At 43.3% G+C, this 20,729-nt stretch overlaps 1 protein-coding gene across 5 annotated transcripts in view; it reads left to right on the forward strand.

Annotated features, from left to right (window-relative positions):
- Nucleotides 1-20,729, forward strand: part of celf6 (CUGBP Elav-like family member 6) — a 61,160-nt gene that overhangs the window by 18,882 nt on the left and 21,549 nt on the right. For all 5 annotated transcript variants that reach the window (XM_065257894.2, XM_065257895.2, XM_065257898.2 and 2 more), the window contains exon 3: nucleotides 19,851-19,899. In XM_065257894.2, coding sequence (XP_065113966.1) covers nucleotides 19,851-19,899 — 49 coding nt within the window. The remainder of the gene's footprint in view (nucleotides 1-19,850; nucleotides 19,900-20,729) is intronic.

Here is a 20,729-nt window from a genome sequence, read left to right on the forward strand (position 1 = left end):
GAAGGGCAATTTGATGTCAATGCTAAATGAGTATGGCAAGCAAACAGTATCACACCGGACATTTCTTGATCAACTCATCGTGATAAACTGGTTCCACCACACTACTTATTTGGTAAGAAAAATGCTCTTGGTCAGTATTTGGTTGGTCAGGTCAAAGCTAATGGAGTGTTTGTGTCATTTTAGGTGACAGCTTGAGGATGAGTTGATGTGTGACCTGAACAGTTTTCAGTCATGTATCTGGTCTGTCTTTGAAATGAGGGCATCTGGAACATCAGAGTCAGACCCACTCCATAAACTCACATGATGTGTCATGGTAAAATATGTTCCCTCAACTATGTCTGATTTATTCTCTCTGTTCTTTGCTTGCACCTCATCCGTAATCATAATGCACCCGATACGCTTCAGAAAGCTCGGGGAGAAAGCCTCAGGCTCTAGAAAAAATAACAAGATTATTTGTCACCATGTCTGGATTGAGAGAGAAAGTGTTGACTAATGATTGTCTGCATTAGTCTGCTTGTACTCGGTTGAATCACGCAGGTCATCTCACATTATCTCATGTTTTAAAAAGATCAAAACTTCTTATTATAAGGGCACATGTGTTGGTTTTTGGTAATGCTTTATAATAATATTAAAGGGTGGCGGACACCAGGCAGGGGTGCGGCTGTTTTTGTTGGACTGGGATTGCGGGGTAGTTGTTGTCGGGCAGGAGTGTGGGGTGATTGTGGCCGGGCAGGGATGTGGCTCATATTTGTCTGACAAGGTTTACGGAGTGGTTGTTGTCAGTCAGGAGTGCTGGGTGGTTGTTGTCGGGCAGAGGTGTAGCTGTGTTTGTCAGACTAGGATTGTGGGGTGATTGTTGTCAGGCAGGGGTGTGGGTGGCTGTTGCAAGATAGGGGAGTGGCTGTTGCAAGATAGGGGAGTGGCTGTTTTTTGTCGGACTACGATTACGTGATAGTTGTTGTCGGGCAGGAGTGCAGGGTGATTGTGGCTGGGCAGGGTTGCAGCTCGTATTTGTCAGACTAGGATTGTGGGGTGGTTGTTGTTGGTCAGGAGTGCTGGGTGGTTGTCCTCGGGCAGAGGTGTGACTGTTTTTGTTGGACTAGGGTTGCGGGGTGATTGTTGTCTGACAGGGGTGCAGGATGGGTGTCGTCAGGAAGAGGTGTGGATGGTTTTTGTCGCACTAGGGTTGTGGGGTGATTGTTGTCGGGCAGGAGTGCGGGTGGCTGTCAGCAGACAGGGATGCGGCTGTTCTTTGTATGACTAGGATTGCTGGTGATTGTTTTCAGTCAGGAGTGCCGGGTGGTTGTTGTTGTTGGACTAGGGTTGCGGGTGATTGTTGTCGAGCAGCAGTGCGGGTGGCTGTCAACAGACAGGGGTGCGACTGGTTTTGGTTGTACAAGGGTAGTTGTTATTGGGAAGGAGTGTGGCCGGGCAGGGGTGCTGCTCATATTTGTCGGACTAGGATTGCAGGGTGGTTGTTGTAGGTCAGGAGTGCAGGGTGATTGTTGTCGGGCAGGAGTGCAGGGTGGCTGTTGCCAGACAGGGTGCGGCTGTTTTTTGTCATACTAGGGTTGCGGGGTAGTTGTTGTCGGGAAGGAGTGCAAGGTGGTTGTGGTCAGGCAGTGGTGCAGCTGGTTCTTGTCAGACTAGGATTGCGGGGTAGTTTTTGTCAGTCAGGAGTGCGGGGTGGTTGTCGTCGGACAGAGGTGTGGCTGTTTTTTGTTGGACTAGGGTTGCGGGGTGATTGTTGTCGGGCAGGAGTGTGAGGTGGGTGTCGCCTGGCAGAGGTGCAGCTGTTTTTTGTCGACCTAGGGTTGTGTGTGGCTGTTGTTGGGCAGTAGTGCGAGGTGGCTGTCGCCACGCAGGGATGTGGTTGGTTTTTGTTGGAGTAGGGTTGCGGGTGGCTGTTGTTGGGAAGGGATTCGGGGTGGTTGTCGCCGGGCAGGGTTGCGAGGTGGCTGTCACCGTGCAGGGAAGCGGCTGTTTTTTGTCGGCCTAGGGTTGCGGGTGGCTGTCGCCGGTAGGGCTGAACGATACATCGAATTTTCATCGTCATCGCGATATGAACTCACGCGATGAACACATCGCAACAGACAGCCTTGACACGATGAATGAAGGGAAAATGGTAAGCGCATGTAATAAACGTTTGACCTATCACGTTTAGTCCTGAAGACATGCCCTGCGTCCCAAACCACATACTTCCATACTATATAGTAGGCGAAAAGCACTACTTCTCGTACTCTTTGCATACTATATAGTATGGAAGTAGGCAGTTTGGGACGCACGGATGGTTTGTGTGTTCATGCTATTAGGCCAATCAGGGGAACCCCCAAGTCAGCTACGCTCAGATTGATTTGTGAGGTGTCAGTTGCGACGCTGTGCCTGTTAGCAAAAACGATGGCGTAGAAAGGAGAGAAGAGTGAGGAAAATGTATTGTCAGACGAAGACCTTGTGGTGAAAAGGAACAGCACTTCAGCTATATCATGGAATTATTTTGGATTTACGAGAAATGACGCCGCAAACACAGGTACTATGTAAGCGGTGATTCACATATTGCATCTATTGCACGCTCAAGTTCATTATTTCAAATGTAGGCGGCAGTATGTGCGCTCTGGAAGCGCCACGGTTGCGACTCGCACACGGTGTGATGCGCTCGTTTTTCCAGGCTTTTCAAAAACATTTTAACTTTTCAGAATGTCACAAGCGCAGGGTGCAGATCATGTGACAATAACCTACGAGTCTAGCGTTATTCTGGTCATGCGTTTTTAGGCGCGACATGTGAATGGCCCGTAAAAAATGAAAAAATATAAAATATTTATCGCAACTCACATCGTCATCGCAACATTAAACAATGTCACCACACATCGCAACTTTTCCTCACATCGTCCAGCCCTAGTCGCCGGGCAGGAGTGCGAGGTGGATGTTGCCGGGGAGGGGTGTGGCTGGGTTTTTTTTGGACTAGGGTTGTGGGTGGCTGTCGGCGGGCAGTAGTGCAGGGTGGCTGTCACCGGGCAAGGGTGTGGCTGGTTTTTGTTGGACTAGGGTTGCGGGTGGCTGTTGTTGGGCAGGAGTGAGGGGTGGTTGTCGTCGGGCAGAGGTGCGGCTGGTTTTTGTTGGACTGGGGTGCGGGGTGGTTGTTGTTGGGCAGGAGTGAGGGGTTGTTAGAGAGAGTAAGGCTGATGTAATCTGCTGTAATATTTCCCTGGTGCTGTGAAACTGCGGAAACACACACACTCTTCTCTCCTACTTTAACTCATGCTATTAGCATTGATACAGAATCAATACAGAATCAATACTTTATCTAAAGGAATATTTTTTGTTTGCTTTGTTATAACATTTTATAAAATTTTGCTCAAACAAAAACACACCCACATGTGTGATATAATCCCACAGCCGGCACCAGACCATAACTAACAGTGGGGCACCCAGCTTCTAACAAGGGGGCACGTAATCAACAACAATAACAAGGCAGAAAAACAACAAATAAAGGGCTAGCGCACACTCATACAAGTGGTACAGACTGTCAGCTCATTTCCCTTATGAAGTGAAGAAGACTAACTAAACAGTATTACCACAATTGTGTCGCAACAAAAACAAAAACAGATTGACAATTATATGCTGTTAACGCCTAATAGCCACACTTCACATTTCTGTTTACATACATTAAAAAATGCATAACTTACCTTAAAAAAAGCTGAAGGCAGCTCATTTTAATTACATTAAAAGCATGAAACATTCAATGTTAAATTTATTTGAATTATTCTTGATATATATAAAAACTTTGTGGGGGGACACAACAACCTCCTTGACGCCAACCCTGTGTAAGTCAGCTTTTTCACAGGTAAATGAGCAACAACAGTGAGATGACATATAGATCACATGACCTCCAGATGTGTCTCTAATAAACTCATTGCTTATTGACTAATTAAATTATTGAATTATTATCATTATATTATATATATTATATTTAAATTTAGTGTTATATAATATCTGAAATCAAGTGGATTCTATATGAATACAGAAAGTTGTGATGTCACTGCACATTTGGATTAATGAACTGCTGCTTGTTTATTTTGATTCATATTTGGTGTTGCCAGAAAAACATCAAATCTATACGATGAGGTAGGTATAATGTTTCTCGTCGTGTTTGACCGATCTTTTGCTAATCTTCAGGGATTCATCTCACTTTCATCACTTCATGAATGTCCAACACTCTAAAAAAAAACGGTGCTATATAGCACCAAAAGTGGTTCTTTGCTCGTAATCATAGAAGAACCGTTTTTAGTGCCATATAGCACCGGTGAAGCACCAGTGAAGCACCTGTGTAGAACCAAATAGGGGCCATATAGCACCACATATGGTTCTACATAGCACTATTTGGTTCTACACAGGTGCTTCACTGGTGCTTCACCGGTGCTATATGGCACTAAAAACGGTTCTTCTATGATTACGAGCAAAGAACCACTTTTGGTGCTATATAGCACCGTTTGTTTTTAGAGTGAATGAAAAGTGAACTGTCTCATTCGGCACAGTGAGCGCGCTTTAACTCTTCATTCTGATTGGCTGCTGTAATGTAGAGTCAATTCTCCAGTTCAATCATTATTTGCTCCAACATGATTTCCCAGTTGGCACTGTAGCATTGTGTCTGGAATAAGTTCGGAAATTGAAGATGTAAACCTCAATAAGATGAACTGATGTTTGGGCTGAACTGATGTTTTGTAGTTATTCTGCATGCTGTCTCTCTTTCTCTCAAGTATCATCATGCTTCATCTCCTATGCTGTCTTTGCAGTATATTTGCATGACTTTTAGGTTAAAAACAGACTGCGTTTACTCAGTCAGACACCAAAAATGCTTAACTTTGTATCTGATTTGATTTTATCAGCACAAACAGCACCACAGCTTATGTGTTGAGTTCAGGATTGCTTTTTATTTCATTTAATATTGTGAAGGTAGATTCACCTTATTTTATTTTAGTTTTGTGTACAGATCAAAGAAAGAAGATTTTACACACGGCCTGTGTAAATGACCTCTCAGTAATCTGCTCATTTTGGTACAGGTCTCTCTCTCTCTCTCTCTCTCTCTCTCTCTCTCTCTCTCTCTCTCTCTCACTCATTCTCTGTGTGCATGTAAACAATGTTAATGAACTATAATTGTGTCTGCTTTGTCTCTTGCTGATGTTGCTAAAACTCAGGATTGTGTAAACATCTGAAATTTAGAGATATTGAGATCAGACGCGTTCTTTTAATCTCGGCATGCACAAATACAATTTATCATGACATGACTTCTGTTCATGTAATTTTAGCATAAGAAGCATTAAATCCTTGTTTATAATAATATTGTCTCACTATTATAATTAGATATGTAATGTAATAGCAAACACACACTTTGGGCCCTATCTTGCACCCAGCGCAATTGACTTTGTCAGTGACGCATGTATCATTCGTATTTTGCACCGGCGCACAGCGGGTTTTTCCCTCCACAGACGCACGTCGGCAAACTAGGGAATGAACTTGCACTCCCTGGGCGCAAAAAAGGAGGCGTGTTCCGGCGCAAACCATCCCTGATGCTATTTTCCAGTTTCAAAAAACAATTGCGCCACTGACCAGAAAAAAATAGTCTAAAGTCAGTGGCGCGTTGCGCGTGGTTCATTATGCTATTTTAAGGGCGCATGCTTGACCATAATGTATAGCGTGCACAACACCACACACTTTGCTTATCTAATCTACACAGATTTTTTTATTTTGTGTGGCTGCGTTAAAAAATTATCATGCAAATAACGATTAAAATATTTTCATAAGTTTGTTGTGTGGCTGTATTACGTTTATTTTATGTAAATAATAATTAAAATGTTTTCATAAGAAACCTTAATGTATATGATCTTGATTTGTAAGAGTACTTTGGGGTTGGACCTTGCTTGCGTTTCTTGGGTCCGATTTCAAAGCCCCCAAACCCTTTCAGCGGTGAGGGTGGACACAGCGCTAGCGGCGCAACGTCCTGGGGATGCCAGCTGATGAGACAATTGTGGCTAATTCCTCTCACGCCTGTTTAACCTACGCTGATTTGCGCGGGTTTCTCCTATCCCCATACAAAACAACTTCTCTGTCTTTGACTGCTCTTACAAGAACGTGGGTCTCCTCGGCTGTGAGCCGCTCCTGGCGTGCGCCTGGTAAATCCGTCATAATAATAGCAACCTGCCATGGAACTTGCGCACTTGCGTTTAAAGGGAATGTTGGATGACGTCCGCCCACAAAGTCACTTGCGCTTCGCACTTCGCACTTGCGTTTCAGATACTTAAAATAGGGCCCACTATGTTAAAGTGCAATCATTGAACTCGGACCGAATGCAATAATTGGATGCATCCATTCTCTTCTGTAAACGTGTTTTGCATGCCACTGCTCACCCTGTTTACGGCTGAATGAAACATGAATGGGCTTCTGGTTTGTGCATGTTCATGCGTTTCTGTCAAGAACCACAAAAGTCAGGAATCCCAATGCAGAGGTTTTAATGCGAAAACACAATGTCAGGTATGTATAGGAGATAACACTCTATGTCTTCATGAAAATGTAAATGTGAAAGGCAAAACACTCTGTGACGTCAGGAACAGGCAGGCACTCGCGGTGGGAAACCCAGCAGGGCTGTAGGACATCCACCCTCCGTTCACACTCGTAACAATCCGTCACAGGGCAGAGAGAGTTCCAGGCGGGGCACAGCAGGAGAGAGAGAGAGAGGCGGACTGAGTCTTCAGCAGAGAGAAGTGCTGGACAGCGCACAGCTGGCGTCCGAGTCTTACGCAGGATTACGCGCAGAGCGCACTGCAGCTGGACAGCGCTAGATGTAGTCGGCGCTCAGAGAATCCGCAGACAGAGTGTAAGTGGAGGCTAGGCGGGGAACACACCACTCGGGAGAGACTGACAGTGGGGCGGGGAATCTGAAGGGATAAGGCAGCAGAGAGCACGGTAAATAATCCAAACAAAACTACACACAGTTTACTCGACACGACAGGACTAGAACTAGCCAGGCTAGCGGGCATGAACATACAAAGACGAACTTGCAAGGAACAGAGGAAACGAGGGGAATTTAAATCAAACCGGATGGGCAATAAATATGGATCAGGTGTGGGACGCCGGTGAGAAGAGTCAGAGATAATGAGGTCACCAGGTGGAAGGCGCGCACGTGTGGAGCTGTCAAAACATAAACACAACACAACACATGGTGAAACAAAGACAAAGCGGCCAATGAGACCGAATTCATGACAGGACTCCCCCCCCACGACCGCCACTGGGCGGTCCATGAGGAGGCTCACCCCGTCGCCGGCGGAGATCCTCTATCAGCCCAGGGTCCAGGATGTCCCGGGCCGGTACCCAACACCTCTCCTCCGGACCATATCCTTCCCAGTCAACGAGATATTGAAATCCCCTACCCCGGCGACGCATATCCAGTAACGACTTAACCGAATACACAGGGGCACCATCTATAAGCTGAGGGGTGGGAGGGGTGGGGGCAGAGGGAACAGGGTTAATGTGGGAAAAATACACAGGCTTCAGTTTAGACACATGAAAAACTGGATGGACCCGACCGAGAGCTGGGGGCAATCTGAGCCTGACCGTCACGGGATTAATGACCTTAACAATGCTGTATGGCCCAAGGAATCGTGGAGCCAACTTGCGAGAAGGCTCACGGAGAGGTAAATCCTTGGACGAAAGCCATACCTTCTGCCCACAGATAAAACGGGGCACAGTTCTGCGGTGACGGTCGGCCGCGGCCTTGGTTCGTCTGGAAATCTGACGTAATGTAAATCTAGCTTTCCTCCAGGTGCGTTTGCAACGACGGACAAAAGCCAGCGCAGACGGAACCACCGCATCGGGTTCCTGTGATGGGAATAAAGGGGGCTGAAACCCCATGGACGCCTCAAAAGGGGACATGTTAAGGGAAGAAACAGGGAGAGAATTATGGGCGTATTCAACCCAGGGTAACTGTTGGCACCAGGAGCTCGGATATTGTGATGTCAGACAGCGGAGAGCTCTACCTAAATCTTGGTTAGCCCGTTCACATTGCCCGTTGGTCTGAGGATGATACCCTGAAGACAAGCTAGCCGTGGAGCCTATTTGTCTACAAAATTCTTGCCAGAAACGAGAAATAAACTGAGGACCCCTATCTGAAACAACGTCTGTGGGCAGACCATGTAAGCGAAAGACGTGTTCGATCATAACCTGGGCGGTTTCCTTGGCAGTGGGCAATTTGGGCAAAGGGACAAAGTGAGCCGCCTTGGAGAAGCGGTCGACAATGGTCAACACTACAGTGTTTCCCCTAGAACTAGGCAAATTGGTTACAAAATCGATGGCGATATGTGACCAAGGACGAGAGGGAATGGGTAATGGTTTAAGCAGACCAATAGGGGCTTGATGAGAGGCCTTATTACGGGCACAAACCTGACAGGCTAACACAAACTGTCTGACATCGGAACCCATAGAGGGCCACCAAAAACGCTGACGAACGGTCGCCAACGTTCTCCGAACTCCCGGATGGCAAACAAACTTGGACTCGTGACCCCACCGGATGACCTCGGAGCGAAGCGCATTCGGAACCCACAATCGACCCGCTGGACACCCTTCTGGCACTTCCCCCTCCCGGCCGGCCCGTCTCACTCGCTGTTCTATTCCCCAGCGTAAGGCACCCACCACCCGCCCCTCCGGGAGGATGGTTTCGTCCCCAGCGGAACCGGGGCTTTCGAACAAACGAGAGAGAGCATCGGGCTTAGTATTCTTGGAGCCGGGCCGGTACGAGAGGGTGAAGTTAAATCTGTCAAAGAAGAGCGCCCAACGAGCCTGCCGAGAAGATAACCTCCTGGCTGAACGGATGTATTCGAGGTTCTTATGATCCGTCCAGACCAGGAAGGGCTCCGCGGTCCCCTCTAACCAGTGACGCCACTCACCCAAAGCCAGTTTGACCGCCAGCAGCTCCCGATTGCCTATGTCATAATTTCGCTCTGCTGGGTTTAACCGATGGGAGAAAAAGGCACAGGGATGCACCTTGCCATCCTTAGCAGACCGCTGAGATAAAACGGCGCCTACCCCGACATCCGAAGCATCCACCTCCACAATAAATTGAGCAGCCGGATCTGGAATAGAGAGAACAGGAGCAGAGATAAACCGGGACTTTAAAATATCAAAGGCCTCCTGAGCACTGGAATTCCAGACAAACCTCTCCTTAGTGGAAGTGAGAGCAGTAAGAGGTTGAGCAATCTGACCATAATTTCTGATAAATCGCCGGTAAAAATTGGCGAAACCCAGAAATCTTAATAAATCCTTACGGGAGTCGGGGACTGGCCATTCGGCCACCGCTTTGATCTTGGCAGGGTCGGGACGGATCTCACCGGGGGCAACAACAAAACCCAGGAACGAAACTGACTTACGATGGAATTCGCACTTCTCCGCTTTGACATACAACTTATTTTCTAACAGCCGGCGTAAGACTCGGCGAACATGCTGAGTGTGTTCCTGCATAGAGGGAGAAAAGATGAGAATATCATCTATATACACAAAGACAAACTTGTTAACCATGTCTCTCAGCACATCATTGACCAGAGTCTGGAAGACAGAGGGGGCGTTACAAAGGCCGAACGGCAGAACGCAGTACTCAAAGTGTCCGGTAGGGGTGTTAAAGGCTGTCTTCCATTCATCTCCCTCTCTTATTCGCACCAGATGATAGGCGTTGCGTAAATCTAGCTTAGTAAAGAAACGCGCCCCCTGCAGGAGCTCAAACGCAGTAGACATTAAGGGAAGGGGGTACCTATTCTTAACCGTAATGTCATTTAAGCCCCTATAATCAATACAAGGGCGCAGGGAGCCGTCCTTCTTGCCAACAAAGAAAAACCCCGCCCCTGCGGGCGAGGTGGAGGGACGAATGAGACCGGCACGCAGGGCATCATTAATATACTGGTCCATAGCCTCTCTCTCAGGACCCGATAACGAATAAAGTCTACCCTTAGGCGGAGAAGTGCCGGGGAGGAGATCAATAGCGCAGTCATATGGCCGGTGAGGAGGCAGGGAGGTGGCCCGGGCTTTACTAAACACCTGAGCGATATCCGCATACTCCGCCGGGACTCCGGTCAAATCGACCGCCGGAACCTGAGGAAGAGAAAGAACAGAACCAGAGACAGCAGAACCAAGACATGACACATGACAAGACTGGGACCAAGACAAGATAATACTATGCTGCCAATCAACGTGAGGATTGTGTTGCGCTAACCATCCATGCCCTAAAATAATAGGGGATAGAGACGCATGAAGGACGTGCAACACAATCTCCTCACGATGATTACCAGACACAGAGAGACTCACAGGAGAAGTGCAATGTGTAATCCGCGCCATCTGCTGCCCCTTGAGGGACCAGACATCCAAGGGGGACTGGAGAGGAACAACCGGAACACCCCAAGCGCGCGCCAGCGCTTCATCAATGAAGTTGCCCTCCGCACCAGAATCGAGAAGGGCAGTGGACGGATGATCACGTCCAGCGAAGGACAAAATGACGGGGAGTTGGGTACTGGAAACAGGGGAGAGTTTTGAAGAAGTGCCCACCAGGACTCCCGTACTCACTGATGGGCAGCGGCTTTTAACGGGCAGACCCTTGCAAAATGCCCGGGCTTCCCGCAATACAAACACAGGGCCTTCTGTATGCGCCTCTCTCTCTCTCTCTGTGACAGGCGCAAACGACCCAGCTGCATGGGTTCAGGCTCGGCTGATGGTAAAGGTGAAGAAGGGGAAGTGGTGGTCTCCTCAGAAAACACTCGCTGACGGATGGAGCGTCGCTGATTACGAAGCAGTCTCCGAGCCTCGATCCGGAGAGCGAGATCAATAATGGCATCAAGTGACGGAGGAAGGTCATGAAGAGCGATCTCGTCCTGCAGATCGTCGGACAACCCCTCTACAAACTGGGCTCGGAGAGCCGCTTCATTCCAGTGGCAGGCAGCCGCTAAAGTCTTAAACTCAATAGCATAATCAGTAACTGTGAGTCTGCCCTGAACAAGATGAGCCAAGCGAGCTGCAGCGGCGTCCCCGCGCACCGATCGGTCAAAGAGTTTCTCCATCTCTTCCCTAAACTCATCAAAAGACCGACAGCAAGGGTCGCTGGCATCCCACACGGCCGTAGCCCACTCGCGCGTCTTGCCAACCAGAAGGGTGATTACATACGCAACCCGGGTGCGTTCAGAGGCATAGCGGCGGGGCTGGAGGGCAAAAACCAGAGAGCATTGTGAGAGGAAAGCCCGGCAGGAGGCGGGATCGCCGTTATATGGAGGTGGAGCTGTGACGTGAGGTTCCGTCTGCAACGACTGACTGGGCTGAGTGGCATCATGACTGACCTGGTCAAGCCGAGAGGAAAGGTCATTCAGACGGGTTGATAAACCCTCAACCTCTTGAGAAGTGGTGGTGAGGCGAGCCGAGTGTTGTCCTAACCATGAACCCTGCTGGGCGAGCGCTGACCGGAGAGCATCAACCTCCGCGGGATCCATCTTGGCAAGTTCGTCCTGTCAAGAACCACAAAAGTCAGGAATCCCAATGCAGAGGTTTTAATGAGAAAACACAATGTCAGGTATGTATAGGAGATAACACTCTATGTCTTCATGAAAATGTAAATGTGAAAGGCAAAACACTCTGTGACGTCAGGAACAGGCAGGCACTCGCGGTGGGAAACCCAGCAGGGCTGTAGGACATCCACCCTCCGTTCACACTCGTAACAATCCGTCACAGGGCAGAGAGAGTTCCAGGCGGGGCACAGCAGGAGAGAGAGAGAGAGGCGGACTGAGTCTTCAGCAGAGAGAAGTGCTGGACAGCGCACAGCTGGCGTCCGAGTCTTACGCAGGATTACGCGCAGAGCGCACTGCAGCTGGACAGCGCTAGATGTAGTCGGCGCTCAGAGAATCCGCAGACAGAGTGTAAGTGGAGGCTAGGCGGGGAACACACCACTCGGGAGAGACTGACAGTGGGGCGGGGAATCTGAAGGGATAAGGCAGCAGAGAGCACGGTAAATAATCCAAACAAAACTACACACAGTTTACTCGACACGACAGGACTAGAACTAGCCAGGCTAGCGGGCATGAACATACAAAGACGAACTTGCAAGGAACAGAGGAAACGAGGGGAATTTAAATCAAACCGGATGGGCAATAAATATGGATCAGGTGTGGGACGCCGGTGAGAAGAGTCAGAGATAATGAGGTCACCAGGTGGAAGGCGCGCACGTGTGGAGCTGTCAAAACATAAACACAACACAACACATGGTGAAACAAAGACAAAGCGGCCAATGAGACCGAATTCATGACAGTTTCGGAGGAGGCATGACTTTGGATGGCGATTTGAATGGAGGGTGGGATCTTGATTTTAGTGCTAGTGGGCTAAAGTTACAGTAGCATTTTTAAGATACCCTGCCTTTAACAGAACAGATCTTAATTTAATCCTATGTGCTTGTATTTGTCTATGAATGTGTGTGTGTATGTTAAAGGAATATTCCATTTTCTTAATAGAAAAATCCAGATAATTTACTCACCACAATGTCATCCAAAATGTTGATGTCTTTCTTTGTTCAGTCAAGAAGAAATTATGTTTTTTGAGGAAAACATTGCAGGATTTTTCTCATTTTAATGGACTTTAATAGACACCAACAATTAACACTTAATTCAACACTTAACATTTTTTTTCAACGGAGTTTCAAAGGACTAAAAACGATCCCAAACGAGGAAAAAGGGTCTTATCTAGCAAAACGATTGTCATTTTTGACAAGAAAAATAACAAATATACACTTTTAAAGCACAACTTTTCGTTTAGGTCCGGTCCAGCGCGACCTAACGTAAATGCGTAATGACGTAGGGAGGTCACGTGTTACAACTATAAAACTCACGTTTGCTGACTATTTTAAACAATAAACTGACACAAAGACATTAATTATTATCAGTTGACATACAACAACGTAGGAACGCTCCTCTTTCACCACATTTGTAAACACTGGGGCGGAGTTTCGCGTTCGTCCTCTGTGACCTCTTGACGTGATGACGTATTGCGTCGGGTCACGCTAGCGCATGACGACCGGATTTTAACGAGAAGTTGTGCTTTAAAAGTGGATATTTGTTATTTTTATTGTCAAAAATGAAAATCGTTTTGCTAGATAAGACCCTTATGCCTCGTTTGGGATCGTTTAGAGTCCTTTGAAACTCCGTTGAAAAAAACTGTTAAGTGTTGAGTTAAGCGTTAAGTGGTGGTGTCCATTAAAGTCCATTAAAATGAGAAAAATCCTGCAATGTTTTCCTCAAAAAACATTATTTCTTCTCGACTGATCAAAGAAAGACATCAACAGTTTGGATGACATGGTGGTGAGTAAATTATCTGGATTTTTCTTTTAAGAAAATGGAATATTCCTTTAAGTCTGTCCAATTCAGCACATTTTACTGAAAAATCTGGAACAATTTTCTTCTTTTTTTAGTATTGAGTTAAAACCTGTTGTTTATTATAATTTTGTGTCAGACAGTGATAAATACAGTAAATGTTGCGTGTGCTCTAGCAGAAAGTAAAAAGTGTTTCATTTGTTTGCTCTTGTACAGTGATAAAACAAACAGGCTGTTTAATTATTATGCCAAAATCCAGTAGCTTAAGACTGGTCTAGAGATAAAGACAAACATATAAGAATAATAACTACATGTTTGTTTGTTTGTATCTTTGTGTGTATGTTGTGCTGTGTTTTAAATTTTTATATACCTTTCATATCTGTTTGATGTGTATGCAAACTTGTGTCCATCATGTGACAGTAGTGTAGTGTAAGAAAATACTGTGAGCAGATGTGCTCGCTGTTATAATCAGCAGATCCCTATACTGTAGTCTCGTGTGCTGTTGGAGGAGTGTCTGTTCACATATCTGATGCTGGGCTGATGGACCGGTGAAGGTTTCAGCGCATGTTTAACAGAAGCAGACAGCTGCAGCTGATGCACGTTTCCCTGTCTACTCAGACCTGCAACTGCCAATCACGCAGCCTCCAGCGCTGTCATAGCAATGCATGCATAAATTAGCATGAATTTGCATAAGAACCTGCTTCGCTTGGCTTTCTCGACACATGCCATTTTCTCTCTTTATCACTTTCTCACTTCTTTTATCTTTCTCTGCCACATTTGTATTATTTCAAGCGATGGCATTTTCTTCGTCTGATTCTGGTAAGGGTTTGATTTGTGTCCTCCATGTTGAAGAATTAAAAGGAACTTTTATTATATTTTCCAATAAATTTGACTAAATGATCGGAGCTCTGCTGGCCACATTTGTTTTATTGTTAGTAAACTAAGCAACATAGCATGAAAAGTAACACACAAACACGCACACACTCTCTTTCACCGTTTTCAGTCTGTATTTCTCGGGTGAAATCACACATGTGTCTAAGAGCTACTGTCTCATCTCATCTCATCTCGTCTCATCTGCTTTATCTATTGAGCAATGTAAATAATGCAGCCATCACACTTTATACCACAGAATATGACAACAACAACAACATAACTACACAAAATTATAACTTCATCATCCCTTAACAGTGTTTAGAAATAACTTAAATTCAATTTAAGCACAAGTGATGGCAGCCAGTGATTAGATGCATTTAAAAAAAGTTTTTTTTGCAGCGTTAAAAATGCAATGCCAGAATGCACTGCACACAGCTCAAAGCAGAACACGTGCTATTTTAGATTGTGGATTTTCTTATACTGCTGGGTATCTTTTCATCGTATAAAACAGCCTTTGCATTATAATGACACGTCAATGTAGCTGGCTCATAGGTTTAAAATAAAGTTTTCCTCTTTGTATTTCTTTTCTTTGAAGTTTTGGATTTCTTATCATATACGTAACATCAATAATGTACAGGAACAGTCAGAGCTACACCGCTGCTGTGGGACTGTCGTGTCTTTATTTATCATATATCAAAGAGTGAAACAAGACACACACAAACACATAGCAGAAATAAACCTCTTTGATTTTCCTTCAGCACATGTGATATTTAAAGCATTAGTGTTGCGTATCAGCTCGCCTGCATCAGCACGTCTGCCGTGATGCTGAAGACAAATACACATGCATGCACATGCGCGCACACACACACATTTATCTACACAATAATATTGGGATTTCATCAAAGTGCTGAATGTTGTATTTTTAAGTCAGATTTATGTGAGATTGTTTGTGTTGCGGTGATTGTGTGTGTTTGTGTGTATCAGAGGTTGTTTTAAGAGATTTTTCTCTCTGTTTATATAGTGAAAAGTACAAACACAGTACAGTACACACACACACACACACACACACACACGCACACGCACACACACAAATATTGGTCAGATGAGTTATGGTTTAGTTAAATTAGTTTTAATCAGTTTTAATGGGTAATCTTATTTTCTTACAGTGGCTTCTGGTGACTGCTCTTCCGAGAGGCACAAATTAAAATATGTGTGTTTCGGAGTGTCATGTGTGTTCATAGACATTATATACGTAGACGCCTCATAGACTGACACTGCCTGATGTTTTAGCATGGCCGCCATCTTGGATGAGTCCCCATTGTGCCCCCCTGCACTTATTTTTTTGACATGACACGTGACGTGATGCACAGGTACACTTGTCTAGTCAAACACATATTTTGAAATGACTAACCCCACACATGACTGGCTAAATATATGTTGTGGTGAGCTTCGCATCGAGTGCCCTCGAAAAAGAAGTCACCGGCCGCCACTGTTTTCTTATCAGGTGTTTTTAAAGAGTCTGAAACAGTACAGTAAATGGTAAATAGTACAGACTCAGGCTGGAGTTCAGTTTAATATTTGTTGTTGATTTTTTTGAGCTCTTGATCTTCAGTTGTTTCTCACAGTGAGTTAAGTCTTTTCTCAGTTGTTGTCTTATTCTCTCACTGAGATAAAGTCTCATAAAGTTAATGTAGCGTGCAGGTCATGATCCGTCCTGAGTGTTAAAGAGCAGTCGGTCGTCTTCCCACCGGGCGACCCGTTGAGCTGAAGTTTAAAGTATCCTGATGGGTTTCATACTGAATGTGTCTGTGGCACTGCGGGAAAGAGAGAAAAAACACACATGAGGTAAAAGACATTTGTATAACCACTGAACAGATTCTGTGTGTCTGCCCATGTATTTATTGTATATGACTGCTTTAGGTAAATCATTTAAGTAATATTGGAAGTAATATTGCTCAAAGGTTGCTCTTTTGTAACTTAGCAGACAGAAACTGAAACAGGCATAAATGATTGTATTGTCATATAGGGCTTAACATTTTTCAGGCCTTAATGAATAGAGAGGAGGAGCAGCGACACCCAGTAGGGGAAAGCAGGGGTGAAAGTACCATTTTTTGGAAAAACTTCATTTTAAAAGCTAATGTTTCAGACAGACATTTCCTCTGGTCAATAACTTACAAGTGTGGTCTATCAATACTAGGTGAAATTTTGAAAAAATGTAAAACGACTTCAGTATAATTTCACTTTGAACATAAATAGCACATTGTTACTTTTGACCCTGACAGCAGGAACAAAAGTAACACAACAGAACTAGATAGATTTTTGTGTCACACTTGTTTTAAGTAAATATACATGGCTATGATCTTTGCAAAAAATTATGAAATTGCATTATCATTTTAAATTTCAGTTTCATCAAATGTTTTAAACGCAACCCAATACAAACTTGAATTAAGCGTTTGAACACTATAAAAATAAATTAAATCAAATTAGAATAATATAAATGTTCAACATAATGCAACAGTATTAGCAGGGGGACAAAAGTCTCAAGTGTTATTTTCATCCCGACAGGAACTCCTGACATTTAAACCTGATTTACTTTAATTTTGGAAAACTCTGAGAAGTCAAACTTCAGGATGTGTTAGAGCACTAAATAACCTGTAGATTAATCAGTACTGTAACACATGAAACCAGAAACACAATGCCTAATAAGAAAAAAAATGACTGCTTTAGGAATTTACGGTAACACACTTACTACGAAGCTTATGCTAATAATGAATTATAACCCCCTTTATAATTATTTATAGGCAGTTATTACTATTCTATAAATATATTAATAATGACACAACATCACGTATACCCCATTATAAGAACACTATATATATATTTATAATATGTTTATAATTACTTATAAGTGATGCATTTGCATTTGCATAAAAAAAATGCAGCCTGCATTGCTATAATGTCATTATATTATTGTTTCTACTTACTTAATCATGCAGATTCACTTCTACAGTATTTCAAATAACGGATTTGATTTATATTGTTATAACCATGTAATAAATGACTTATTATAAGTCAAAATGCAGTTATTAACCTCTATAAATGCATCTTTTGAAATAGAACTAAATCTGCATGATTAATTAAGTAATTTAATGACATTTTAGCAATGCAGGCTGCACCTTTATTAATACCCCTATGGAAGTATACGACTGAGTAGTTATAAATCAGTGTATAGTGGATTATGAGCACGCACATTGAAATGCAAATGCATCACTTATAAGTAATAATAAAAATATCATAAATGTAACTATACTGTTCTTATAATGGAGAATATGTGTTGTTGTGTCTTTATAAATATATTTATAGAATAGTAATAACTGCCTATAAATAATTATAAAGGGGGTTATAATTCATTATAAGCATGGGCTTAATAGAAAGTGTTACCGAATTGACTTATTATGGTTGAAAACAGCTTTCTGGATCCATTTCTCCCCTCCGTGTATCAAATTAAGAGTGGATTTACAGGTACGTACTTTGCTGAGATGTTACAAATATATTAAAATAATAATCTTAAGCATATTTAACATTTTAACTGAATTAATTTTATAATTGGAATGTTACTCTTTAATTTATTAATGCATGTCTAATTTAATTTTGCCCAAACATTTTTTTGAATTCAAACTATATTTGGAGGACCCCTGGTAAAACCATCAGACACCCTGTTGAATACACCTAGAGTATACAACTATAAGTTAATATAATTCAGACCATTAACTCTTAAAAAGACCTTGTGAAATGTTTGAGTTCAAACTGACACCTTTGACTTTGGATTGCAGAAACTGATGTAATATTAAATATTTTAGTTACTTTTGTTATTAAAGCTGGGCTAGATCTTAATGTGATGTAACACTTCAGTATTTTTCTGCTAATGACAGACAGGTGTACAGTATCTACTGTAGGTGTTGGCGTCTCTATTAAAAACTTTATCTTAAATTCAAAGAGTACATTAAAGTGGGACAGAGGAGAGATGGAGACGGTGGGGTCGTTCAGGGATTCTGGTGAGTTTTCTCAAACCTCTTTGGACATGCGATGGTGGAGAATGGTGTGAGGAAATAAAAGTGTTTGCCAATTGGCCGTATCGCAGACTGTAGGCCAACAGGCTGCCGACCCAATCTGCCTGGTTGCTTAGCAACTCCCGGTGTACCCGGGGCTCTTTAATGACTCCTGTTGCCGCGGTGACTATGAGGATTTTAACGGGCCGGAGCTCAGGAGCTTTACAACCAATCACACAAGTTTGTAGCCTAGAGAGTGAACAAATCAGAAAGAAGAAAAGGTCTCATGGGTCTCGAGGGTCTAATACTGCCCGAACACTGGCACACATATCAAAACCAAACACCTGATAACTCTTTCTTCACTCTTTACAAACCTAACTTTCTTATTACAAATAGTAAAAGGATATTTGACTTGAGATCCGTGTTGTATTTGAATGTTTTTTTTTTTTTAGCAGACTTTCAAAAAACTGAGATTCTGTACACTGCAAAAAATGAAATTCTTACTTAGTATTTTTGTCTTGTTTTTAGTAGAAATATCTAAAAAATCTTAAATCAAGATGCTTTTTCTTCACGAAAATAAGTCTAGTTTAAAGACAAAAAATATACAATTTAAGTAAATTTAAACTTAAAACAAGCAAAAATATCTGCCAACGGGGTGAGAAAAAAAATACTAAAAAAAATCACTTAAATTGTATATTTTTTTGTCTAAAAACTAGACCTTTTTTTCTAGGTAATTTTGCTCCTCAAGAAAATACATTCTGATTTAAGAACTTGTAGATACTAAAAAAAAAAAAAAAACTAAGTTAGAAAGTCATTTTTTTTCATTGTATTCAGATGTTCAGTATAGGGCTGGTGAGTATATCGGGTTTTGGTAATATATCTGTATTTTTTCCCATAGCATCTATATTACTATGATCTGATATGAGTCTTCTTCTTTACCTCAAAAGCTTTGCCAAAAATGTTCTCTGGTTCAAATGTAAGATTTCAAACCAGCCCGCAATGTTGTTATTTTCATCTTATGCTGTTTAAATAAAGGTGATTGTGACATTTCATGAGGCTTTGACTTGTGCATAAAAATGTTTTCTGCATTGTAAAAAATACAGCAGTATTTATAGTATTACACTATTCAGCCCTATTCATTGACTAGAACATTTTAAATTTCGTGCAAATATTTGTAATGACCGATTGGAAATGTTACTGTTTTGTCTCTGTTTATGTATTTGTGAGATAAAACAATTCTGCCAAACTTAAATCATTTGAGAGATCAATGAATCAGTTAAACAATATCATGGTATATCTATAAAGATATGCACTATAAAACAACAAGTGTTTACCATAGTGCTGTACACATCCAATACTTAATAAATAAATACATAAAACCCCACAGGAAGACATAAAAGAATTAAAAAAATATAAGAAAGACTCATTTGTAATTTCCCTTATAGCTTTTGCAACACACGCACACGCACGCATGCACACGCACGCACAGACGCGCGTTCATGCGCACACACACACACTTTTGTAACAGATTCCCTCTCTCTCTGTTTTACAGATGAATCGGCCCATCCAGGTGAAACCGGCCGACAGTGAAGGACGAGGAGGTAATTAACCTTTTTATTTTTCTCACATACAGACACGCAGACAGTGTGTGTGTTTTTTGTGTGTGTGTGTGTGTGTGTGTTATAGTGGTTGTTAATTTAGGTCACTTGCCTCCATTGATTCTCCATCTGTTTGTTGTGCTCAGGCCGATTATTTGACTGAGATCAGAGACGCTGTAGTAAATCCTTAATACTCTGTTCCAGCTGCAGCCTACCGGTCTCTCTCAGATTTTTTACATCTGTAGGTGTCTGCTTGTAGTTCTTCTGTTAGATACACTTAAGAGCACTTTGGTCTCGAAAATTTCTGTGTGAACACAAACACGTCCTGTAAATGTTCTGGAATTGTCCCGTAACCGGTGCGGATCCGGCCCAGAGTCGTCTGCTGTCTGGGGAGGATCGAGTAACAATGCCGTAACATTCACGGAAAGCAATTGGTGTAAACAAGAGGCAGAAACAATGGTGTAAGGGGTGTGCCGTAGTGAGGACGTGTGTGCCATCGCAACAAGAAGTTATGGTTTAGCTCTTTGACACAGCAATTTAAAAGCAGATCAACTTTCACGACGAGAAATGTTTGCAAACTGTACTGAAGCAGAGATCAGGGAGCTCATCACTATCAGCGCTGAAGCTGAGATCATTCACTAGCATGACAACAGCGCATCACGCGCTCCTTATGATCTTATCATAAACTAAATCGAAATCGAAATCACAGATAATAAGCAAACTTTAGACACTGTGGAAAAAAACTACCAAGTGCAGGACACAGTATGTTTGTGATTTAGGAAAATCATTGGCAGTGTGAATGAAACAAAAACCAAATAATCCCAAAAGCATTT

This window comes from Paramisgurnus dabryanus, chromosome 9 (genome assembly GCF_030506205.2).
Source record: "Paramisgurnus dabryanus chromosome 9, PD_genome_1.1, whole genome shotgun sequence".
Lineage (NCBI taxonomy): Eukaryota > Metazoa > Chordata > Actinopteri > Cypriniformes > Cobitidae > Paramisgurnus > Paramisgurnus dabryanus.